Raw genomic sequence first — 26,358 nt, forward strand, 5'->3', positions numbered from 1 at the left:
GTATCGGGTACAGGTGGTAAATTTAGCTGTAAATAGTGATTTGTATCGGGTACAGGTGGTAAATTTGGCTGTAAATAGTGATTTGTATCGGGTACAGGTGGTAAATTTAGCTGTAAATAGTGATTTGTATCGGGTACAGGTGGTAAATTTGGTTGTAAATAGTGATTTGTATCGGGTACAGGTTGTACATTTGGTTCTAAATAGTGATTTGTATCGGGTACAGGTGGTAAATTTGGTTGTAAATAGTGATTTGTATCGGGTACAGGTGGTAAATTTGGCTGTAAATAGTGATTTGTATCGGGTACAGGTTGTGTACTTTACTGTAAGTCACTTAATCCAAAATTCAGACAAGACGTTTGATCTTTAACATGTAAAACTTCAATAAATCTCTTTTACAAAAGGTAATTAAACAAAATCAGGCGCTGATAGTAATCAGACTGCCCCCTGGTGGCCTCTCACGTTCAAACAGTCCAGGCCGCTTAGATCCAAACTTGCATCCAGACTGGGAGAGTGAAAGACACTGGATCGAAGCCCTCTTTCTCTCTCTCGCTCTGTCTGTCTGTCACCCTCTGTCTCCGTCTGTCTGTCTGTCTGTCTGTCTCTCTCTCTATATATAGATAGCTATCTATATATCTCTATATAGATATGTCCAGGTGGTCTCTCCTAGCCGTGGATGATGAGAGATGAAATTTGCTGAGGAAGAGTGTAGAGGATGAGGGCCAGGAAGAGGGTGAGAATCGCCAGGATGACGAGAACAATGATGTACTTCTTATACTTCTTCCAGATGAAGAACACAAAGGTCTTCATGGGGTTGACAAACCAGGAGAATGAGGTCGTTGGACGACTAGAGGAAGAGGAGAGAGTCAGTTATCTAAAGTACAGACAGACTGGGTGGATGGATGTGTATCTGTTTTCCTGTGTGTGTGTGTGCGTGCATGCGTGTGCGCGCGCCTTACTTAGGTTTGTCCAGAGGTTCTGGTTCCTTTCGGGCCCGCCCCACTGGGTTAGACTCCGCCTCCTCTAATGTTAGCAGCTGAAGCTCTGCCTCAACCTTACCCTGAAAATGCAAATACATACATGAAGACAAACACACACACACACACACATATAGTTTTATATATATGTATATATATAAAACTATATGCCTATATATATATTTATATATATATACAGTGCTGCTTGAAAGTTTGTGAACCCTCCAGACATGGTCACTGTTTTTGTAAAAAACATTAAAATAAGCTTATTACACATACATCCAAATCCCAATTTGTAAAGCACACCTTCCAAATAATGGACACACACACTAAAAGAGATATATTTTCATTATTTAATTCAACAAAGGTGGTTTATTTCACAAAAACTGAACATTTAACATGTGCAAACGTATGTGAACCCTTGTATTAGTAGCTTGTGGCTCCTCCTTTTGCAGCCATTACTTCAACCAAACGTCTTCTGTAACCACTAACCAGTCTCTCACATCTGCTTATGGGGCTTTCTGCCCACTCCTCCTTGCAGAACTCAGCCAGTTGAGAGAGGTTGGAGGGACATCTGGTATGTACCAACTTCTTCAGGTCTCGCCACAACATTTCAATTGGATTAAGGTCCGGACTTTGACTGGGCCAATCCAGAGTACGGATCCTCTTTCTCTGAAGCCATTCCTTTGTAGTTTTGCTGGAATGCTTTGGGTCATTGTCTTGTTGCATAATCCATTTTCGTCCCAGCTTCAACTCCCTGAGTGATGGCAGGAGATTCTGGTCAAGAATTTGTTGATATGCCGGAGAATTCACGGTTCCTTGGATAATATGGAGTGGTCCAGGTCCAGAAGCAGAAAAGCAGCCCCAGACCTTCACATTTCCACCACCATGCTTCACTGTTGGGAGGAGGTTCTTTTCTTCATATGCAGTGTTGGCTTTTCTCCAAACATGTTGGTTTTGATTATGACCAAATAAATCTATTTTGGACTCGTCTGTCCAGAGAATGGACTTCCAGAAGGTCTCTGGTTTGTCCAAGTGCTCTCTGGCAAAGTTGAAATGGGCAGCTTTGTTCTTTTTTGAGAGCAGAGGCTTCCTTCTAGCAACCCTCCCATGAATGTCATGGCTATTCAGTTTCCGTCTGATTGTAGACACATGCACATTTGTCCCAGATGCTACCAGAGAGGTCTGCAACTCTCTAGAGGTGATGTGTGGGTTGGCCTTTACCTGATTTATTGTTTTTCTGGTGCTTCTGGGTGATAGTTTTGATGGGCGTCCACTTCTAGGCAGAGTTGCTGTCATGTTGAAGGCCCTCCATTTGTACATTATTTGTCTTACAGTGGATGGATGGAGCTGGAGTCTCTTGGAGATGGTCTTATAGCCCTCCCCAGACTGATGGGCTGTCACTACCCTCTTCTTCATGTCCTCGGATATCTCCTTTGCTCTCGGCGTTGTTGATTTGTATGGGACCACAGTGGTTTGGTTGGTTTCCTCTCTCTTTTAATTAGTGCAGGCCAAACCCTTTCCCAAGGATGTCTCATTTCATTGGTCTGCTTAAATGATTAATTAAGCTCCCAAATGTGTTTCACCACAGTCTGTTACCTGCTTGACTTAACCAATGCAGCTGGGGGTTCACTTACTTTTGCACATACACTAATTCCATGTTTCATGTAGTTTTTGGGCTACTTAAACAAGTCCCACTAAACAAGTACATGCAACTCAAACATATATCTGACATTTCATATATAAAAACTGGTGATGATGGAATAAGAAAATCATGGTAAAACAACAGAAACATCTAAACTGCTCAAGGGGTTCACATACTTTCAAGCAGCACTGTGTGTGTATATATTTATATAGTGGTGTGCAGTAGTGGTGCAGATAACTATATATATATATATATATATATATATATATATATATATATATATATATAGTGGCGCAGATACTAACTAACTAACTAAATATATACACTACCGTTCAAAAGTTTGGGATCACCCAAACAATTTTGTGTTTTCCATGAAAAGTCACACTTATTAACCACCATATGTTGTGAAATGAATAGAAAATAGAGTCAAGACATTGACAAGGTTAGAAATAATGATTTGTATTTGAAATAAGATTTTTTTTACATCAAACTTTGCTTTCGTCAAAGAATCCTCCATTTGCAGCAATTACAGCATTGCAGACCTTTGGCATTCTAGCTGTTAATTTGTTGAGGTAATCTGGAGAAATTGCACCCCACGCTTCCAGAAGCAGCTCCCACAAGTTGGATTGGTTGGATGGGCACTTCTTGCGTACCATACGGTCAAGCTGCTCCCACAACAGCTCAATGGGGTTCAGATCTGGTGACTGCGCTGGCCACTCCATTACCGATAGAATACCAGCTGCCTGCTTCTGCTCTAAATAGTTCTTGCACAATTTGGAGGTGTGTTTAGGGTCATTGTCCTGTTGTAGGATGAAATTGGCTCCAATCAAGCGCTGTCCACTGGGTATGGCATGGCGTTGCAAAATGGAGTGATAGCCTTCCTTATTCAGAATCCCTTTTACCCTGTACAAATCTCCCACCTTACCAGCACCAAAGCAACCCCAGACCATCACATTACCTCCACCATGCTTAACAGATGGCGTCAGGCATTCTTCCAGCATCTTTTCATTTGTTCTGCGTCTCACAAACGTTCTTCTTTGTGATCCAAACACCTCAAACTTGGATTCATCCGTCCACAACACTTTTTTCCAGTCTTCCTCTGTCCAATGTCTGTGTTCTTTTGCCCATCTTAATCTTTTTCTTTTATTGGTCAGTCTCAGATATGGCTTTTTCTTTGCCACTCTGCCCTGAAGCCCAGAATCCCGCAGCCGCCTCTTCACTGTAGATGTTGACACTGGTGTTTTGCGGGTACTATTTAATGAAGATGCCAGTTGGGGACCTGTGAGGCGTCTGTTTCTCAAACTAGAGACTCTAATGTACTTATCTTCTTGCTCAGTTGTGCAACGCGGCCTCCCACTTCTTTTTCTACTCTGGTTAGAGCCTGTTTGTGCTGTCCTCTGAAGGGAGTAGTACACACCGGTGTAGGAAATCTTCAATTTCTTAGCAATTTCTCGCATGGAATAGTCTTCATTTCTAAGAACAAGAATAGCCTGTCGAGTTTCAGATGAAAGTTCTCTTTTTCTGGCCATTTTGAGCGTTTAATTGACCCCACAAATGTGATGCTCCAGAAACTCAATCTGCTCAAAGGAAGGTCAGTTTTGTAGCTTCTGTAACGAGCTAAACTGTTTTCAGATGTGTGAACATGATTGCACAAGGGTTTTCTAATCATCAATTAGCCTTCTGAGCCAATGAGCAAACACATTGTACCATTAGAACACTGGAGTGATAGTTGCTTGAAATGGGCCTCTATACACCTATGTAGATATTGCACCAAAAACCAGACATTTGCAGCTAGAATAGTCATTTACCACATTAGCAATGTATAGAGTGTATTTCTTTAAAGTTAAGACTAGTTTAAAGTTATCTTCATTGAAAAGTACAGTGCTTTTCCTTCAAAAATATGGACATTTCAATGTGATCCCAAACTTTTGAACGGTAGTGTATATATATATATTGGTGCAGATAACTATAACAATTGTACATTTTTGCTAAAAGCAAATAATTTGGTACACTTGCAGCCAAAAGGCGTTGTAAAAGCATTTGGATATTGAGCCATCATGAATTTTCAATATCGCCCATGACAGCAACAACAGTTTTCAGATCCAGTTTTCTTATACGCAACGAATGTAATGTGATACTGAGGACATAACTACTTGAACTTATGTATCATACATAGTTGTTGGGGGTTGCAACTGGCTCACGACCTAAATGGGTTTTACTGCAGGTTTGAAAAGCAAACTTTCACACCCCTCACCGTCTCTGGCCACAACACACAACCCACTGCACTCCCTGTCTGCCCCTCTCCCCTCCCCACCGACCCCCCACCCACACTCAGGATCTGTGCTGAGGACGTGCACCAGCTCTTCTAGAGACAGAAGACTAGGGAGGCGCTGGGCCTTGATGGCGTGTCGCCCTCCTGTCTGAAAGTCTGTGTTGACCAGCTGGCCCCCATCTTCACACTGATCTTCAACAGATCACTGGGGCTGTGTGAAGCCCCCTCCTGCTTCAAGAGCCCCACTATCATCCCCATCCCCAACAAACCCCGTATCACAGGATTAAATGACTACCATTGTCGTAATGTCTGTTGTCATGAAATCCTTCAAGAGACTGGTGTTGGCCCACCTGAAGGAAATCCCAGGCCCCCTGCTCGACCCCCTGCAGTTTACCTACCGAGCAAACAGGTCAGTGGAGGATGCAGTCACCATGGGATTGCACTACATCTTCCAATGTTGAACAACTCTGTGTTGAACAGTACATTTGCTTTGTCTTGGGCGTAATGTATAGGCATTTACTCAGTTCAGTGATGTGTGGTGTGTGTGATAACAACGCTCCCACCGTCCATGTCCATAGGGTTGCTGGTAGTAGTCTGGCTGCACAGTCTTGTGTCCATGGCACCTTAATGTTTGTATGATGTGGTGGTGTTCTCAAATTGTAGCAAGGTGGTGAGCCAAGTTGATCATATGTGAAGACCTGAGGTCACCTGTGCTGTCATCTAGGCTGCTGAGGCCCCTGCTCGCTGGTCCTGCTGTGCTCACTTGGGGCAGGTGAAAGAACAGCCTCCTTCACAGGTAGGTCCTCAACATAACTGTCTTCTTGTAAGTGTTCAAGTTTGCTTATCACTCCATGTTCTCTCTCTGACTCAGGCAACATGTTGTCCTTCAACAGTTCGTGTTCAGCAGGTTCATCAGTACTCACGGGGTTAGATGTCTGGGCTTGACAGGGCTGAAATTGCTGCTGAGGTGGCGCTTGATAATATTCATCATCGTCATCCTTTTCCTCTGGCTGCTCCACTTTCTCAGTTGTCTTCGCAGTTCTCAACTGTCTCCTTGTTCTGAGGTCAAGTTGAACATGTGTCAACTGGCAACTGTGGGGAGCGCCCATATAACGAGTAAAAGGGAGAGAAACCAGTCACTTCACTGCGAGTACAGTTGTATGCATAGAGCAGCTTGCTCAGCGAGTCTTTCCACTTCGTCTTTTGTCTCTCTGTGAGAGTCTTTAACATCTGGAGTAGTGTTCGATTAAACCACTCTACCTGTCCATTCCCTTGGGGGCGGTAGGGAGTAGTTCTCGACCAAGCAATCCCATAGTACTTTTTCAATCGTGCAAACGGTTGGTTTTCGAATTCACCACCATGATCATGGTGTATTCTTGTTGGGAAGCCAAATCTTAGAGCATAGTCATTAAGGATTTTATCTGCAGCTGTTTTGCCTGATTTGGAAGTCGTAGCCTACGCCTGGGCAAAGTGTGGAAAATGGTCGATAATGACATGAATATATTCATAACCACCCTTGGATTTGTCAAGTTGGAGGAAATCGACAGAGACAAGCTCAAATGGTTAGATGGTGACGACGTTAGTCAGTGGTGCTCTTGTTTCATGGCACGGCTTCTTGTGTTTGTCTACATGCCACGAGAGATAGACGATTATTCTGGGATAAATAAAGTTGTCTAAATAATCTTCTATCTCTCATTGCATGTAGGGCCAGTAGAACCGGTCCTGTATTAGTGACATCGTTCTATCTACACCTTGATGGCCCATTTCATTGTGGAGTTCCCTCAACACTGTACAACCATACTACTAGCAACTCTATGGACATGGACGGTAGGAGCATTGTTATCACACACACCACACATCACTGAACTGAGTAAATGACTGTACATTACACTCAAGAAAAACCAAATGGATGCGATTCCTCCAAATGTTGTGCTCTTAAACAGCAAAAACAGTGAGAGGAGAGGGATGAAGAAACCAGCACACATCTCTCACCTCCACCGTTTGAAGGTTGCCAGCTCCCTTCAATCTGGAAAACTTCCAGTATAATTCCGATCCCGAAATCCAAAAATTCCAGATTATATCATAACCAGCCTGATCATAACATAACCAGCCTGATTATATCATAACCAGCCTCATCATAACATAACCAGCCTGATTATATCATAACCAGCCTCATCATAACATAACCAGCCTGATTATAACATAACCAGCCTGATTATATCATAACCAGCCTCATCATAACATAACCAGCCTGATTATATCATAACCAGCCTCATCATAACATAACCAGCCTGATCATAACATAACCAGCCTGATTATATCATAACCAGCCTCATCATAACATAACCAGCCTGATTATATCATAACCAGCCTCATCATAACATAACCAGCCTGATTATAACATAACCAGCCTGATTATATCATAACCAGCCTCATCATAACCAGCCTGATTATAACATAACCAGCCTCATCATAACATAACCAGCCTGATTATATCATAACCAGCCTCATCATAACATAACCAGCCTGATTATAACATAACCAGCCCCATCATAACATAACCAGCCTGATTATAACATAACCAGCCTCATCATAACATAACCAGCCTCATCATAACATAACCAGCCTGATCATAACATAACCAACCTCATAACATAACCAGCCTTATTATAACATAACCAGCCTGATCATAACATAACCAGCCTGATCATAACATAACCAACCTCATAACATAACCAGCCTTATTATAACATAACCAGCCTGATCATAACATAACCAGCCTGATTATAACATAACCAGCCTCATCATAACATAACCAGCCTGATCATAACATAACCAGCCTTAAAAACTTCCTGACAGACAGGAGGCAGCTGGTGAGGCTGTGGAAAATCCCATTCATCACCCGAACAATTAGCACTGGCGCCTCCCAGCGATGGGTGCTCTCCCCTCTACGCTTCTCCCTCTACACAAATGACTGCTTGTTAAACTCCTGAAGTTTGTGGACGACACAACCATCATTGGCCTTATTGGGGATGGTGACGAGTCTGCAAGTAGATGGGAGGTTGATCAGCTGGTCCTCTGGTGTGGCCATAACAACTTGGAGATGAACACGCTCAAAACGGTGGAGATGACAGTGGACTAAAGGAGGAGCCCCCCAACACTGCCCCCCCTCACCATATGCAACAGCATGGTGTCTACGGAGAAAACCTACAGATTTCTGGGTTCCACAATCTCCCAGGATCTAAGGTGGACATCCAACATAGACACAATCATCAAAAATGCTCAGCAGAGGATGTTCTTTCTCCACCAGCTCAACAAATTCAACCTGCTGATTCAGTTCTACGCTGCAGTAATGCAGCCTGTCCTCTGCACATCCATCACTGTCTGGTTTGGTTCGGCCACCAAACAGGACAGGGACAGACTACAACGGACAGTTAAGTCTGCAGAGAAAATCACTGGTGCCAACCTGCCCTCCATTCAGGACTTATACACCTCCAGACTCAGGAAACGGGCAGGCAGCATCACTGCAGACCCATCACACCCTGGTCACAACCTGTTCCAACTCCTCCCCTCTGGTAGGCGCTACAGAGCACTGTACCCCAAAACAACCAGATATAAAAACAGTTTCTTTCCACGGGCTGTCATTCACATGAACACTTAACACTGACAAATAAGTACAACCATGTTGTATATACTATACTGTACATGCTGTATATACTATACTGTACATGTTGTATATACTGTGCTGTACATTTTATGTATACTGGTACACTCTGTCATGCCCATCTACCTCAGGCATGTATGTAAGTAAGCTGCTAACATGTATTTCAGCATCTCTGATATATTCTCTTCACCACTGCACCTTATCACCTCTTATTTCACCTGTATAAGTCAGTCCTTGTGTATATATGTGAAGGTTGTTGTGTTGTAGTGTTGTTATTCTATGTTAAGTACACTGAGAGAGCCACCACACCAGAGTCACATTCCATGTTTGTGCAAAACTACATGGCCAATAAACACGGTTCTGATTCTGAAGTCATTGATAATTCAAGATGTCCACCATTTTTCAAGCTGGAGGCTATGACTGGTATGAAACTGGAAATGTATGGTATCTATATGTTCTGATTACAAGGTACACAGTGACTTATGGACATTACTGTATAAAGTATACAGATACTGAGTTTCATAAGTCATATGTCAGTTGAAGAGTAATACCATATGCGAATTCAGATGGAAAAGCCAATATGTTGACTAGAGATGCCTTACTAACTAAATGTCCGGAGACATTTAAGTTTGAGGGGGAGAGTATGGTGCAATAACTTAGTTGTTGGCCATTGAGCAAAGTAATTTTCTAAATCTACTGTAAGATGTTAAGGTTTTCTGTGTATTTCTCAGGTGAAACTTAATGTGTATCTAATTTTGAGGACAATGTTATTTATTTTTGTTATTATTTATTCCAGTGGTGTAGTGGTAGCACCAGTATATCACCAGCATGTGGGAGTATTGCTAGTTATGATATAATCAGGCTAGTTATGTTATGATCAGGCTGGTTATGTTATGGAAGTAATGTTGGAGGAACAGAAGTTATGTAAACGAAGGTCACATTACATGTGATGGGCTATATTGTGCTATATAGAGAAAATTGTAAATTTATATGGCGAGATGGCCTGGCGGCCTGTCCAGGGTGTGTCCCCGCCTGCCGCCCAGTGACTGCTGGGATAGGTTCCAGTATCCCCATGAGCAGGATAAGCGGTTTGGATAATGGATGGATGGATGGATGGATGGAGATACAAAATGTGAACTGCCTATATTGTGAACCGAGTATTGAAAAGCTGGTTTATCTTTTGAACCAGATAATGAGACTTCCGGTGTGATACTAACATATACATTTCAGGAGTAGCGATTGTCCACCTATACTGATGTTTCCATATCCTACAGCTGTAAAATAAATGTGTCGCACTAGTTTGAGCCAGTGTGACATCATCCTGTGCCCCACTACACTTAATTAAACACGTGTCATCATTACAGACAGATAAACCAGGCTAGTATGTAAACCAGGTGCCTTTCTGAGTAATAATCTGTCTCTCTTTAAATGACTCGTGCCCCTTTTCCACTACACGGTCCCGGCTCAGCTCGATTTGACCTTTTCTCGCTTTCCGTTACCGGAAAGTACTGGCATTTTGGTAACTGTTACCACTTTTTTGGTACCACCTTTGTCGAGGTTCCAAAAAGAAAAACTGGAGCGGGTACCAAAATCAATGCAGACCTCTGATTGGTCAGAGAAACGCGCCACCGCGTCATTTTGCGTCACTGCATCATCAATGCGCGCACGGGATATCACGCGGCATTTTTAGATACCGAAGCAGCGTTATCTTAAAAGTACATTTTGCAACTGAAAAAAATGGAGGGCTGAAAATCCACACCGTGGATTACGGTGATGGAAAACGACCCAGAAGCGAGTCGAGTCAAGCCGGTACCATGCAGTGGAAAAGGGGCATACGTTTGTGTTAAGGATCTATTCTGGTGGTTTACTGTTGCTCTGCTGTTTAGTGTGTACTCTATACCATGTTGTGGTCTAGAGTAAATAGATCTGAATCAGGAACAGGATTATCACTATTGTTTAGTTTAGTGTGTACTCCATACCATGTTGTGGTCTAGAGGAAATAGATCTGAATCAGGAACAGGATTATCACTATTGTTTAGTTTAGTGTGTACTCCATACCATGTTGTGGTCTAGAGGAAATAGATCTGAATCAGGAACAGGATTATCACTATTGTTTAGTTTAGTGTGTACTCCATACCATGTTGTGGTTTAGAGTAAATAGATCTGAATCAGGAACAGGATTATCACTGTTGTTTAGTTTAGTGTGTACTCCAGACCATGTTGTGATCTAGAGTAAATAGATCTGAATCAGGAACAGGATTATGTTTAGTTTAGTGTGTACTCTAGACTATGTTGTGGTCTAGAGGAAATAGATCTGAATCAGGAACAGGATTATCACTATTGTTTAGTTTAGTGTGTGCTCCATACCATGTTGTGGTCTAGAGTAAATAGATCTGAATCAGGAACAGGATTATGTTTAGTTTAGTGTGTACTCCATACCATGTTGTGGTTTAGAGTAAATAGATCTGAATCAGGAACAGGATTATCACTGTTGTTTAGTTTAGTGTGTACTCCAGACCATGTTGTGGTCTAGAGTAAATAGATCTGAATCAGGAACAGGATTATGTTTAGTTTAGTGTGTACTCTAGACTATGTTGTGGTCTAGAGGAAATAGATCTGAATCAGGAACAGGATTATGTTTAGTTTAGTGTGTACTCTAGACTATGTTGTGGTCTAGAGGAAATAGATCTGAATCAGGAACAGGATTATCACTGTTGTTTAGTTTAGTGTGTACTCCAGACCATGTTGTGATCTAGAGTAAATAGATCTGAATCAGGAACAGGATTATGTTTAGTTTAGTGTGTACTCTAGACTATGTTGTGGTCTAGAGGAAATAGATCTGAATCAGGAACAGGATTATCACTATTGTTTAGTTTAGTGTGTACTCCATACCATGTTGTGGTCTAGAGGAAATAGATCTGAATCAGGAACAGGATTATCACTATTGTTTAGTTTAGTGTGTACTCCATACCATGTTGTGGTTTAGAGTAAATAGATCTGAATCAGGAACAGGATTATCACTGTTGTTTAGTTTAGTGTGTACTCCAGACCATGTTGTGATCTAGAGTAAATAGATCTGAATCAGGAACAGGATTATGTTTAGTTTAGTGTGTACTCTAGACTATGTTGTGGTCTAGAGGAAATAGATCTGAATCAGGAACAGGATTATCACTATTGTTTAGTTTAGTGTGTGCTCCATACCATGTTGTGGTCTAGAGTAAATAGATCTGAATCAGGAACAGGATTATGTTTAGTTTAGTGTGTACTCCATACCATGTTGTGGTTTAGAGTAAATAGATCTGAATCAGGAACAGGATTATCACTGTTGTTTAGTTTAGTGTGTACTCCAGACCATGTTGTGGTCTAGAGTAAATAGATCTGAATCAGGAACAGGATTATGTTTAGTTTAGTGTGTACTCTAGACTATGTTGTGGTCTAGAGGAAATAGATCTGAATCAGGAACAGGATTATGTTTAGTTTAGTGTGTACTCTAGACTATGTTGTGGTCTAGAGGAAATAGATCTGAATCAGGAACAGGATTATCACTATTGTTTAGTTTAGTGTGTGCTCCATACCATGTTGTGGTCTAGAGTAAATAGATCTGAATCAGGAACAGGATTATCACTATTTGTAGGATTGGGATTATGGTTACTCCACCATCAGGAGGAAGGTGTTGCCATTGTGGTCAGTGAACTGCATGTCTTCCGTCTTCATTCTACTCCTCTTGTTCTTTTTCTTCTTTCCCCCTCCTTTCTTCTTGGCCTCCTTCTCTTTCTCCTCTCTCTCTATGTCCTTCTGGCTCTTCAGACGGATGAGTGGCCACCATCCCTTCATCCTCTTGGAGAGGAAGATGGAGAAACGAGGACCGGCTCGATCCTTCGCCATCTGGACAGAACAATTGTCAGAAGACTTGGCTGCTCGCACCATGTCACTGAGGCGCAACTCAATAGAGCCTGTAAGAGAGAGAGAAGGAGAGAGAGAGAGAGAGAGAGAGAGTGATAGACATGGAAGAGAGAGAGAGGGGAGAGACAGAGAGAGAGCAAGGGACGAGACCGACAGACAGGTAGCTGAAGGTCAATATGACAGCAATCTAAACACACAAAACTATCTAACAGACATCTAGTCATCACCGAGTCATCATCTAGTCATCACCTAGTCATCGCTGGCCATCATCTAGTCATTACCTGGTCATCGCCTAGCCATCATCTAAGTCCTCGCCTGGTCATCATCTAGTCATCATCTAGTCATCGCCTGGCCATCATCTAGTCATCCCCTGGTCATCATCTAGTCATTACCTGGTCATCGCCTAGCCATCATCTAAGTCCTCACCTGGTCATCACCTGGTCATCACCTAATCGTCACCACCTGGTCATCACCTAGTCATCACCTGGTCAACACCTAGTCGTCACCTGGTCATCATCTAGTCATCGCCTGGTCATCATCTAGTCATCACCACCTGGTCATCACCTAGTCGTCATCACCTGGTCATCATCTAGTCATCACCTAGTCATCACCTGGTCATCAGCAGTGACAACAACTGTCCATCTGTACACTGTGTATCCTCTGTTTGCTGTGTAACATCCGTACACTGTGTATCAGTCCAGTGTGTGTGTGTGTGTGTGTGTCTGTGAATAAGTCTGTCTATGTGTGTGTCTTACCCAAGAAGTCGTTGGCAGCGATGCGGTCGTAGTCCCAGACCTGTAGTACGAGGACGGCTGGCTGACGGAACTCTGACTCCTCCAAGGAGAAGATGGACTCCTTCCTTCTGTAGACCACCTCCTTCTGCAAAGGAGACCAGGAGACACAACCACTGTGTGTAGCATGTCGTCTGGTAACCCTGCAGTCACCACACGACTCTGAGCGACTGCCACTCCATGTATATTGTGTGTGTGTGTGTGTGTGTGTGTGTGTGTGTGTGTGTGTGTGCGCACCTCAGTAGGAAGGTAGTCAAATTGAAAGACAAATCTCCAGTTGAAGTTTCCTTCTCCAGTGAGAGAGTTGAAGTGGACGTCTGTCTCCTGTCTGTCTCCTTCCAAACCCTTTATCCACCTGGACCACAACACATCCATCAATACACAACCACAACACATCCACCCAACACACAACAAAAACACATCCATCCAATACACAACCACAACACATCCAACATCCATCTGATACACAACCACAACACATCCATCCAATGCACAACCACAACACGTCCATCCAACACACAACCACAACAAATCCATCCAGTACACAACCACAACACATCCATCCAATACATAGCCACAACACATCCATCCAGTACACAACCACAACACATTTATCAATACACAACCATAACACATCCATCCAATACATAACCACAACACATCCATCCAGCACACAACCACAACACATCCATTCAACACACAACCACAACACATCCATCCAACACACGACCACAACACTGTTTTTTTATGTTGTGTGTATATTGTGTATACTCTTTGTACTGTGTACATAGTGTGTATGAAGTATGTATTGTGTGTACATAGTGTGTATAAAGTGTGTATTGTGTACGTAGCATGTACGTTGTAATGTTTGTATACTGTGTTACTAAAGTTTCCCTCTTAGCTTGGTCATTTCTGGTTGTCAGCTGACGGTGTGTTTGTGTGTTTGTTTCTCTGCTTCTTTGCTTTTCAACTTGTAACTTTTTAACAACTTTTAATTGATTTTATGGTTTGCCTCTCCATTTTCTGGACTTTATGCATCATGGATTGTTGCACGGACTTGGTTGTACTGGATGGAGTCTGTGACTCCGAAGTGCTTGCGCTGTATGTCGTGAGAACTGTATGGACTCATCTGTCAGCCGTGGGTGTGATCAGCGGTTTTGTTTGTACTTCCTTGCTGAGCTTTGTGTCTGATATCTGGAAAGAAAGCCGTGTTTCCATGTTCAGTCTTCAGGCTTTGGGAAGAAGCCTCCCCCCTCTCCTCCCTCCTCTGAATGCAGCAGCTGGGCCATGCTCAGCCAGAAGATCACAGAGCTTGAGAACAGAACCTCTGCTCTACCAAATACAAGAGGATGAAAAACTTACTGACATTCTGTCTGCTGCTGCTTCCCAAGCTGATGTCCCAGAACCGGCTGATGATCAGAACCAGGGACGTGAGACGCTCTGGGAAACGGTTTTCGGACATAATGAGCCCCACGCTGATGACTATGCGGACACAAACCAGGGAGCAAGACCAAAGACCTGTTCTACCCCCGCGGTGTCAGACCCTGAGCGCTGGACAGAAGTTGTCGGGGGTAAAAGAAGAGTCAGACACAACAAGCACAGCTCCACTAACGTCCCACCAGAGGTTCGGCTGGAGAACAGGTGTATTATTCTGGATGAGCTGCCTGTCAGTGAGCACAACGGTAACACCGCAGCTAGCATCAGCACCGCCAGCTCCGAAGCTAACACCAACACCCGAGCAGCCACGGCCCGTGACACAGCTAAGCCCTTGAGGAGCGTTTCTCAGCGGCACCCAGAGATCAACAGCCGCTAAAGCTAATGTCACATCATCACAGACAGCAGAACATGCACTGCACATTTGCAAAAGAAGTTAACCAAGCTACACAAGACATCAAACCAACGACATCTCTCTGCTAGGTGACCATATAATAAGAGATGTCAAAAGTGGAAACTGTCTGCCTACCTAACGCTATGGTTAGCGACGTGGTCCAAACACTGCCACAAGTGTTGTTCCACCATCCAGGCACGGAACAAATGACTCTTGTCCTGGAATGACACATGGCCCGGAGCTGTTAAAGACAGACTTCACACACCTGATGGACATTCTACAAGTCCCAGCTCAGATGTCTGTCCTGACTGTAGGGAAAGGAACTGAACATTTCAGCCGCTTGCTGGCATTAAATACCTGACTTTCCTCCACATGCACTGCTCATAAAACTGAACTTCATTGACAACTCCAACCTGGTCTGGAAGCAACGAACTCCGAAGGTTTACAAGATGGTTGTGAGACCAGCTATGTTGTATGGTTTGGAGACAGTGGCACTGATGAAAAGACAGGAGGTGGAGCTGGAGGTGGCAGAGATGAAGATGATAAGATTTTCACTGGGAGTGATGAAGAAGGACAGGATTAGGAAGGAGTATATTAGAGGGACAGCTCAGGTTGGACGGTTTGGAGACAAAGCAAGACAGACAAGATTGAGATGGTTTGGACATGTGTGGAGGAGAGATGCTGGGTATACTGGGAGAAGGATGCTGAATATGGAGCTGCCAGGGAAGAGGAGAAGAGGAAGGCCAAACAGGAGGTTTATGGATGTGGTGAGGGAGGACATGCAGGTGGCTGGTGTGACAGAGGAAGATGCAGAGGACAGGAAGAGATGGAAACGGATGATCCGCTGTGGCGCCCCCTAACGGGAGCAGCCGAAAGTAGTAGTAGTAGTAGTAGTAGTAGTAGTAGTAGTAGTAGTAGTAGTGGTATTTGTATGAAATTGGAAGTGAGCACAAACAACTGAACCGATGACCATATCTGTGTGCTTGATATGATGAGCTGCACCTACATGATTCAGTGTGTGGACATTTGCATTAAGGAACAGGTGTACCTGGCCACAAAGTGCATGTGTACATTGTGTGTATCATGTATTTTGTGTATATATAGTTTCCATTGTATGTGTGTATGTTGTGTGTCTAACCCTTTGACATATATGTCAGAGGACGGGACTCCAGTGAAGGGGTTTACATCATCCAGAACAACGTCATCCGTGTTCCATATGATGACACGCAGCTCGTACCTGCCAACATAGAAACATGGCCGTTACCACGTCAACACAGAAACATGGCTGTTACCATATCAACACAGAAACATGGCCGTTACCACGTCAACACAGAAACATGGCTGTTACCATATCAACACAGAAACATGGCCGTTACCACGTCAACACAGAAACATGGCCGTTACCACGTCAACACAGAAACATGGCTGTTACCATATCAACACAGAAACATGGCCGTTACCACGTCAACACAGAAACATGGCCGTTACCACGTCAACACAGAAACATGGCCGTTACCACATCAACACAGAAACATGGCTGTTACCACGTCAACACAGAAACATGGCTGTTACCATATCAACACAGAAACATGGCTGTTACCACATCAACACAGAAACATGGCCGTTACCATATCAACACAGAAACATGGCTGTTACCATATCAACACAGAAACATGGCCGTTACCACGTCAACACAGAAACATGGCTGTTACCATATCAACACAGAAACATGGCCGTTACCACGTCAACACAGAAACATGGCCGTTACCACGTCAACACAGAAACATGGCTGTCACCATATCAACACAGAAACATGGCCGTTACCACGTCAACACAGAAACATGGCTGTTACCACGTCAACACAGAAATATGGCCGTTACCACATCAACACATCAATCATGCTACCATAGCAACCGGGGCAGGAAGAGTCCCTGTATTTCAGTATACATTTGAATTCAAATCGTCCCAAAAAATGTAATGTTTTCTATTTTGTACCGATTTGTTTTATTCTTGTATGTTGCCGTGGTTACCTACTGTATTGGTTGGCGGGGTTTGATGTTGACAGGGGGTGGAGCCGGGACATCAGTGGGAAACATATCCACCCACATATGAAGGTATCCCTGTAGAATACACAAAAACATGCACACACACACAAACACACACTGCTCTGAGACAGGAAGGAAGAGCGCCACAGTTCCAGAACTTTCTGTTTGCCTGGAGCACTGCACAGGTTAGTGTATATTTATATGAGTGTATATGTCTGCCTGGCTAGGCAGCGGGTTGTGGTGGGTGGCAGCAGGTGGTGGTGGCAGATGGCGGTGTGTGGCGGTGGCATGTGGTAGCGGGTGGTGTTGGGTGGCGGTGGCATGTGGTAGTGGGTGGTAGCGGGTGGCGGTGGCATGAGGTAGTGGGTGGTGTTGGGTGGCGGTGGCATGTGGTAGTGGGTGGTAGTGGGTGGCGGTGGCATGTGGTAGTGGGTGGTAGCGGGTGGCGGTGGCATGAGGTAGTGGGTGGTGTTGGGTGGCGGTGGCATGTGGTAGCGGGTGGCAGTGGCATGTGGCAGTGGCATGTGGTAGTGGGTGGCGGTGGCATGTGGTAGTGGGTGGCGGTGGCATGTGGTAGTGGCATGTGGTAGTGGGTGGCAGTGGCATGTGGCAGTGGCATGTGGTAGTGGGTGGCAGTGGCATGTGGTAGTGGGTGGCAGTGGCATGTGGTAGTGGCATGTGGTAGTGGGTGGCAGTGGCATGTGGCAGTGGCATGTGGTAGTGGGTGGCGGTGGCATGTGGTAGTGGGTGGCGGTGGCATGTGGTAGTGGCATGTGGTAGCGGGTGGCAGTGGCATGTGGCAGTGGCATGTGGTAGTGGGTGGCGGTGGCATGTGGTAGTGGGTGGTAGCGGATGGCAGTGGCATGTGGTAGTGGGTGGCGGTGGCATGTGGTAGTGGGTGGTAGCGGGTGGCAGTGGCATGTGGTAGTGGGTGGTAGTGGGTGGCGGTGGCATGTGGTAGTGGATGGTAGTGGGTGGCGGTGGCATGTGGTAGCGGGTGGTGTTGGGTGGCGGTGGCATGTGGTAGTGGGTGGTAGCGGGTGGCAGTGGCATGTGGTAGCGGGTGGCAGTGGCATGTGGTAGTGGGTGGTAGCGGGTGGCGGTGGCATGAGGTAGTGGGTGGTAGCGGGTGGCGGTGGCATGTGGTAGTGGGTGGTAGTGGGTGGCGGTGGCATGTGGTAGTGGGTGGCGGTGGCATGTGGTAGCGGGTGGTGTTGGGTGGCGGTGGCATGTGGTAGTGGGTGGTAGCGGGTGGCGGTGGCATGTGGTAGCGGGTGGTGTTGGGTGGCGGTGGCATGTGGTAGTGGGTGGTAGCGGGTGGCAGTGGCATGTGGTAGTGGGTGGTAGCGGGTGGCGGTGACATGTGGTAGCGGGTGGCATGTGGTAGTGGGTGGCGGTGGCATGTGGTAGCGGGTGGCATGTGGTAGTGGGTGGCGGTGGCATGTGGTAGCGGGTGGCGGTGGCATGTGGTAGTGGGTGGCGGTGGCATGTGGTAGTGGGTGAAGGTGGCATGTGGTAGTGGGTGGCGGTGGCATGTGGTAGTGGGTGGCGGTGGCATGTGGTAGTGGGTGGTAGCGGGTGGCATGTGGTAGTGGGTGGTAGTGGCATGTGGTAGTGGGTGGCAGTGGTAGTGGGTGGTAGTGGCATGTGGTAGTGGGTGGCAGTGGTAGTGGGTGGTAGCGGGTGGCATGTGGTAGTGGGTGGTAGTGGCATGTGGTAGCGGGTGGCATGTGGTAGTGGGTGGCAGTGGCATGTGGTAGTGGGTGGTAGTGGCATGTGGTAGCGGGTGGCATGTGGTAGTGGGTGGTAGTGGCATGTGGTAGCGGGTGGCATGTGGTAGTGGGTGGTAGTGGCATGTGGTAGCGGGTGGCATGTGGTAGTGGGTGGCAGTGGCATGTGGTAGTGGGTGGCAGTGGCATGTGGTAGTGGGTTGCGGTGGCATGTGGTAGTGGGTGGCAGTGGCATGTAGCGGGTGGCATGTGGTAGTGGGTGGCGGTGGCATGTGGTAGTGGGTGGTAGTGGGTGGCGGTGGCACGTGGTAGCGGGTGGTGTTGGGTGGCGGTGGCATGTGGTAGTGGGTGGTAGCGGGTTGCAGTGGCATGTGGTAGTGGGTGGTAGCGGGTGGCGGTGGCATGAGGTAGTGGGTGGTGTTGGGTGGCGGTGGCATGTGGTAGTGGGTGGTAGTGGGTGGCGGTGGCATGTGGTAGTGGGTGGTAGTGGGTGGCGGTGGCATGAGGTAGGGGGTGGTAGCGGGTGGCGGTGGCATGAGGTAGGGGGTGGTAGCGGGTGGCAGTGGCATGTGGTAGCGGGTGGCAGTGGCATGTGGTAGTGGGTGGTAGTGGGTGGTAGTGGGTGGTAGTGGGTGGCGGTGGCATGAGGTAGGGGGTGGTAGCGGGTGGCAGTGGCATGTGGTAGTGGGTGGTAGCGGGTGGCAGTGGCATGTGGTAGTGGGTGGTAGCGGGTGGCGGTGGCATGAGGTAGGGGGTGGTAGCGGGTGGCAGTGGCATGTGGTAGTGGATGGTAGTGGGTGGTAGCGGGTGGCAGTGGCATGTGGTAGTGGATGGTAGTGGGTGGTAGTGGCATGTGGTAGTGGGTGGTAGCGGGTGGCGGTGGCATGAGGTAGGGGGTGGTAGCGGGTGGCGGTGGCATGTGGTAGTGGGTGGTAGCGGGTGGCAGTGGCATGTGGTAGTGGCTGGCGGTGGCATGAGGTAGGGGGTGGTAGCGGGTGGCAGATGCATGAGGTAGTGGCTGGCGGTGGCATGAGGTAGGGGGTGGTAGCGGGTGGCAGTGGCATGTGGTAGTGGGTGGTAGTGGGTGGCGGTGGCATGAGGTAGGGGGTGGTAGTGGGTGGCAGTGGCATGTGGTAGTGGATGGTAGTGGATGGTAGTGGGTGGCAGTGGCATGTGGTAGTGGATGGTAGTGGATGATAGTGGGTGGCAGTGGCATGAGGTAGGGGGTGGTAGTGGGTGGCAGTGGCATGTGGGAGTGGATGGTAGTGGGTGGTAGTGGGTGGCAGTGGCATGTGGTAGTGGGTGGTAGTGGGTGGCGGTGGCATGTGGTAGTGGGTAGCGGGTGGCAGTGGCATGAGGTAGGGGGTGGTAGTGGGTGGCGGTGGCATGAGGTAGGGGGTGGTAGCGGGTGGCAGTGGCATGAGGTAGTGGGTGGCGGTGGCATGAGGTAGGGGGTGGTAGCGGGTGGCAGTGGCATGTGGTAGCGGGTGGCAGTGGCATGTGGTAGTGGATGGTAGTGGATGATAGTGGGTGGCAGTGGCATGAGGTAGGGGGTGGTAGTGGGTGGCAGTGGCATGTGGTAGTGGGTGGTAGTGGGTGGCGGTGGCATGTGGTAGTGGGTAGCGGGTGGCAGTGGCATGAGGTAGGGGGTGGTAGTGGGTGGCGGTGGCATGAGGTAGGGGGTGGTAGCGGGTGGCAGTGGCATGAGGTAGTGGGTGGCGGTGGCATGAGGTAGGGGGTGGTAGCGGGTGGCAGTGGCATGTGGTAGCGGGTGGCAGTGGCATGTGGTAGTGGGTGGTAGTGGGTGGCGGTGGCATGAGGTAGGGGGTGGTAGCGGGTGGCAGTGGCATGTGGTAGTGGATGGTAGTGGGTGGTAGCGGGTGGCAGTGGCATGTGGTAGTGGGTGGCAGTGGCATGTGGTAGTGGGTGGTAGTGGGTGGTAGCGGGTGGCAGTGGCATGTGGTAGTGGGTGGCAGTGGCATGTGGTAGTGGGTGGTAGTGGGTGGCAGTGGCATGTGGTAGCGGGTGGCAGTGGCATGTGGTAGTGGGTGGCAGTGGCATGTGGTAGTGGGTGGTAGTGGGTGGCAGTGGCATGTGGTAGCGGGTGGCAGTGGCATGTGGTAGTGGGTGGTAGCGGGTGGCAGTGGCATGTGGTAGTGGGTGGTAGCGGGTGGCAGTGGCATGTGGTAGTGGGTGGTAGCGGGTGGCAGTGGCATGTGGTAGTGGGTGGTAGCGGGTGGCAGTGGCATGTGGTAGTGGGTGGTAGTGGGTGGCGGTGGCATGAGGTAGGGGGTTGTAGCGGGTGGCAGTGGCATGAGGTAGGGGGTGGTAGTGGGTGGCGGTGGCATGAGGTAGGGGGTGGTAGCGGGTGGCAGTGGCATGAGGTAGTGGGTGGCGGTGGCATGAGGTAGGGGGTGGTAGCGGGTGGCAGTGGCATGTGGTAGCGGGTGGCAGTGGCATGTGGTAGTGGGTGGTAGTGGGTGGCGGTGGCATGAGGTATGGGGTGGTAGTGGGTGGTAGCGGGTGGCAGTGGCATGTGGTAGTGGGTGGTAGCGGGTGGCAGTGGCATGTGGTAGTGGGTGGTAGCGGGTGGCAGTGGCATGTGGTAGTGGATGGTAGTGGGTGGTAGCGGGTGGCAGTGGCATGTGGTAGTGGGTGGTAGTGGGTGGCAGTGGCATGTGGTAGCGGGTGGTAGTGGCATGTGGTAGTGGGTGGTAGTGGGTGGTAGTGGGTGGCAGTGGCATGTGGTAGCGGGTGGTAGTGGGTGGCAGTGGCATGTGGTAGCGGGTGGCAGTGGCATGTGGTAGTGGGTGGTAGCGGGTGGCAGTGGCATGTGGTAGCGGGTGGCAGTGGCATGTGGTAGTGGATGGTAGCGGGTGGCAGTGGCATGTGGTAGCGGGTGGTAGCGGGTGGCAGTGGCATGTGGTAGCAGGTGGCAGTGGCATGTGGTAGTGGGTGGTAGCGGGTGGCAGTGGCAGTGGCATGTGGTAGCGGGTGGCAGTGGCATGTGGCAGTGGCATGTGGTAGCGGGTGGCAGTGGCATGTGGTAGTGGGTGGTAGTGGGTGGTAGCGGGTGGCAGTGGCATGTGGTAGTGGATGGTAGTGGGTGGTAGCGGGTGGCAGTGGCATGTGGTAGTGGGTGGTAGTGGGTGGCAGTGGCATGTGGTAGTGGGTGGTAGCGGGTGGCAGTGGCATGTGGTAGTGGATGGTAGTGGGTGGCAGTGGCATGTGGTAGCGGGTGGCAGTGGCATGTGGTAGTGGGTGGTAGTGGGTGGCGGTGGCATGAGGTAGGGGGTGGTAGCGGGTGGCAGTGGCATGTGGTAGTCGATGGTAGTGGATGGTAGTGGATGGTAGTGGGTGGCAGTGGCATGTGGTAGTGGGTGGTAGTGGGTGGCAGTGGCATGTGGTAGCGGGTGGCAGTGGCATGTGGTAGTGGGTGGTAGCGGGTGGCAGTGGCATGTGGTAGTGGGTGGTAGCGGGTGGCAGTGGCATGTGGTAGTGGGTGGTAGTGGGTGGCGGTGGCATGAGGTAGGGGGTGGTAGCGGGTGGCAGTGACATGAGGTAGGGGGTGGTAGTGGGTGGCGGTGGCATGAGGTAGGGGGTGGTAGCGGGTGGCAGTGGCATGAGGTAGTGGGTGGCGGTGGCATGAGGTAGGGGGTGGTAGTGGGTGGCGGTGGCATGAGGTAGGGGGTGGTAGCGGGTGGCAGTGGCATGTGGTAGTGGGTGGTAGTGGGTGGCAGTGGCATGAGGTAGTGGGTGGTAGCGGGTGGCAGTGGCATGTGGTAGTGGGTGGCAGTGGCATGTGGTAGTGGGTGGCAGTGGGTGGCAGTGGCATGTGGTAGTGGGTGGTAGCGGGTGGCAGTGGCATGTGGTAGTGGGTGGTAGTGGGTGGCAGTGGCATGTGGTAGTGGGTGGTAGCGGGTGGCAGTGGCATGTGGTAGTGGGTGGTAGCGGGTGGCAGTGGCATGTGGTAGTGGGTGGTAGTGGGTGGCAGTGGCATGTGGTAGTGGGTGGCAGTGGCATGTGGTAGTGGGTAGCGGTGGCAGTGGCATGTGGTAGTGGGTGGTAGTGGGTGGCAGTGGCATGTGGTAGTGGGTGGTAGCGGGTGGCAGTGGCATGTGGTAGTGGGTGGTAGCGGGTGGCAGTGGCATGTGGTAGTGGGTGGTAGTGGGTGGCAGTGGCATGTGGTAGTGGGTGGCAGTGGCATGTGGTAGTGGGTGGTAGCGGGTGGCAGTGGCATGTGGTAGTGGGTGGTAGTGGGTGGCGGTGGCATGTGGTAGTGGGTGGCGGTGGCATGTGGCAGTGGCATGTGGTAGTGGGTGGCAGTGGCATGTGGTAGTGGGTGGCAGTGGCATGTGGTAGTGGCATGTGGTAGTGGGTGGCAGTGGCATGTGGCAGTGGCATGTGGTAGTGGGTGGCGGTGGCATGTGGTAGTGGCATGTGGTAGCGGGTGGCAGTGGCATGTGGCAGTGGCATGTGGTAGTGGGTGGCGGTGGCATGTGGTAGTGGGTGGTAGCGGATGGCAGTGGCATGTGGTAGTGGGTGGCGGTGGCATGTGGTAGTGGGTGGTAGCGGGTGGCGGTGGCATGAGGTAGTGGGTGGTGTTGGGTGGCGGTGGCATGTGGTAGTGGGTGGTAGTGGCATGTGGTAGTGGGTGGTAGCGGGTGGCGGTGGCATGAGGTAGTGGGTGGTGTTGGGTGGTGGTGGCATGAGGTAGGGGGTGGTAGCGGGTGGCGGTGGCATGTGGTAGTGGGTGGTAGCGGGTGGCGGTGGCATGAGGTAGTGGGTGGTGTTGGGTGGCGGTGGCATGTGGTAGTGGGTGGTAGTGGCATGTGGTAGTGGGTGGTAGCGGGTGGCGGTGGCATGAGGTAGTGGGTGGTGTTGGGTGGTGGTGGCATGAGGTAGGGGGTGGTAGCGGGTGGCGGTGGCATGTGGTAGTGGGTGGTAGCGGGTGGCGGTGGCATGAGGTAGTGGGTGGTGTTGGGTGGCGGTGGCATGAGGTAGGGGGTGGTAGCGGGTGGCGGTGGCATGTGGTAGTGGGTGGTAGCGGCATGTGGTAGTGGGTGGTAGCGGGTGGCGGTGGCATGTGTTAGCGGGTGGTGTTGGGTGGCGGTGGCATGTGGTAGTGGGTGGTAGCGGGTGGCAGTGGCATGTGGTAGTGGGTGGTAGCGGGTGGCGGTGGCATGTGGTAGTGGGTGGTAGCGGGTGGCAGTGGCATGTGGTAGTGGGTGGTAGTGGGTGGCGGTGGCATGTGGTAGTGGATGGTAGTGGGTGGCGGTGGCATGTGGTAGCGGGTGGTGTTGGGTGGCGGTGGCATGTGGTAGTGGGTGGTAGCGGGTGGCAGTGGCATGTGGTAGCGGGTGGCAGTGGCATGTGGTAGTGGGTGGTAGCGGGTGGCGGTGGCATGAGGTAGTGGGTGGTAGCGGGTGGCGGTGTCATGTGGTACTGGGTGGTAGTGGGTGGCGGTGGCATGTGGTAGTGGGTGGCGGTGGCATGTGGTAGCGGGTGGTGTTGGGTGGCGGTGGCATGTGGTAGTGGGTGGTAGCGGGTGGCGGTGGCATGTGGTAGCGGGTGGTGTTGGGTGGCGGTGGCATGAGGTAGGGGGTGGTAGCGGGTGGCGGTGGCATGTGGTAGTGGGTGGTAGCGGGTGGCGGTGGCATGAGGTAGTGGGTGGTGTTGGGTGGCGGTGGCATGAGGTAGGGGGTGGTAGCGGGTGGCGGTGGCATGTGGTAGTGGGTGGTAGCGGCATGTGGTAGTGGGTGGTAGCGGGTGGCGGTGGCATGTGTTAGCGGGTGGTGTTGGGTGGCGGTGGCATGTGGTAGTGGGTGGTAGCGGGTGGCAGTGGCATGTGGTAGTGGGTGGTAGCGGGTGGCAGTGGCATGTGGTAGTGGGTGGTAGTGGGTGGCGGTGGCATGTGGTAGTGGATGGTAGTGGGTGGCGGTGGCATGTGGTAGCGGGTGGTGTTGGGTGGCGGTGGCATGTGGTAGTGGGTGGTAGCGGGTGGCAGTGGCATGTGGTAGCGGGTGGCAGTGGCATGTGGTAGTGGGTGGTAGCGGGTGGCGGTGGCATGAGGTAGTGGGTGGTAGCGGGTGGCGGTGTCATGTGGTACTGGGTGGTAGTGGGTGGCGGTGGCATGTGGTAGTGGGTGGCGGTGGCATGTGGTAGCGGGTGGTGTTGGGTGGCGGTGGCATGTGGTAGTGGGTGGTAGCGGGTGGCGGTGGCATGTGGTAGCGGGTGGTGTTGGGTGGCGGTGGCATGTGGTAGTGGGTGGTAGCGGGTGGCAGTGGCATGTGGTAGTGGGTGGTAGCGGGTGGCGGTGGCATGTGGTAGCGGGTGGCATGTGGTAGTGGGTGGCGGTGGCATGTGGTAGCGGGTGGCATGTGGTAGTGGGTGGCGGTGGCATGTGGTAGCGGGTGGCATGTGGTAGTGGGTGGCGGTGACATGTGGTAGTGGGTGGCGGTGGCATGTGGTAGTGGGTGGCAGTGGCATGTGGTAGTGGGTGGCGGTGGCATGTGGTAGTGGGTGGTAGCGGGTGGCATGTGGTAGTGGGTGGTAGTGGCATGTGGTAGTGGGTGGCAGTGGTAGTGGGTGGTAGCGGGTGGCATGTGGTAGTGGGTGGTAGTGGCATGTGGTAGCGGGTGGCATGTGGTAGTGGGTGGCAGTGGTAGTGGGTGGTAGCGGGTGGCATGTGGTAGTGGGTGGTAGTGGCATGTGGTAGTGGGTGGCAGTGGTAGTGGGTGGTAGCGGGTGGCATGTGGTAGTGGGTGGTAGTGGCATGTGGTAGCGGGTGGCATGTGGTAGTGGGTGGCAGTGGCATGTGGTAGTGGGTGGTAGTGGCATGTGGTAGCGGGTGGCATGTGGTAGTGGGTGGTAGTGGCATGTGGTAGCGGGTGGCATGTGGTAGTGGGTGGTAGTGGCATGTGGTAGCGGGTGGCATGTGGTAGTGGGTGGCAGTGGCATGTGGTAGTGGGTGGCAGTGGCATGTGGTAGTGGGTTGCGGTGGCATGTGGTAGTGGGTGGCAGTGGCATGTAGCGGGTGGCATGTGGTAGTGGGTGGCGGTGGCATGTGGTAGTGGGTGGTAGTGGGTGGCATGTGGTAGCGGGTGGTGTTGGGTGGCGGTGGCATGTGGTAGTGGGTGGTAGCGGGTTGCAGTGGCATGTGGTAGTGGGTGGTAGCGGGTGGCGGTGGCATGAGGTAGTGGGTGGTGTTGGGTGGCGGTGGCATGTGGTAGTGGGTGGTAGTGGGTGGCGGTGGCATGTGGTAGTGGGTGGTAGTGGGTGGCGGTGGCATGAGGTAGGGGGTGGTAGCGGGTGGCGGTGGCATGAGGTAGGGGGTGGTAGCGGGTGGCAGTGGCATGTGGTAGCGGGTGGCAGTGGCATGTGGTAGTGGGTGGTAGTGGGTGGTAGTGGGTGGTAGAGGGTGGCGGTGGCATGAGGTAGGGGGTGGTAGCGGGTGGCAGTGGCATGTGGTAGTGGGTGGTAGCGGGTGGCAGTGGCATGAGGTAG

The 26,358-nt window shown here is 50.3% G+C and overlaps 1 protein-coding gene across 1 annotated transcript in view; it reads right to left on the bottom strand.

The window, feature by feature from the left end:
- Positions 1 to 588: 588 nt before the first annotated feature.
- The window catches only part of fer1l4 (fer-1 like family member 4), a 222,256-nt gene continuing 196,486 nt past the window's right edge, over positions 589 to 26,358 (bottom strand). Inside the window, exons 39-45 of the mRNA XM_056301923.1 lie at positions 17,112 to 17,197; positions 16,216 to 16,314; positions 13,487 to 13,604; positions 13,214 to 13,337; positions 12,213 to 12,508; positions 957 to 1,057; positions 589 to 844 (exon numbers count right to left, since the gene is read on the bottom strand). Coding sequence (XP_056157898.1) covers positions 664 to 844; positions 957 to 1,057; positions 12,213 to 12,508; positions 13,214 to 13,337; positions 13,487 to 13,604; positions 16,216 to 16,314; positions 17,112 to 17,197 — 1,005 coding nt within the window. The 3' untranslated portion in view covers positions 589 to 663. The remainder of the gene's footprint in view (positions 845 to 956; positions 1,058 to 12,212; positions 12,509 to 13,213; positions 13,338 to 13,486; positions 13,605 to 16,215; positions 16,315 to 17,111; positions 17,198 to 26,358) is intronic.

The sequence above is a fragment of the Lampris incognitus genome, chromosome 2 (assembly GCF_029633865.1).
Source record: "Lampris incognitus isolate fLamInc1 chromosome 2, fLamInc1.hap2, whole genome shotgun sequence".
Classification (NCBI taxonomy): domain Eukaryota; kingdom Metazoa; phylum Chordata; class Actinopteri; order Lampriformes; family Lampridae; genus Lampris; species Lampris incognitus.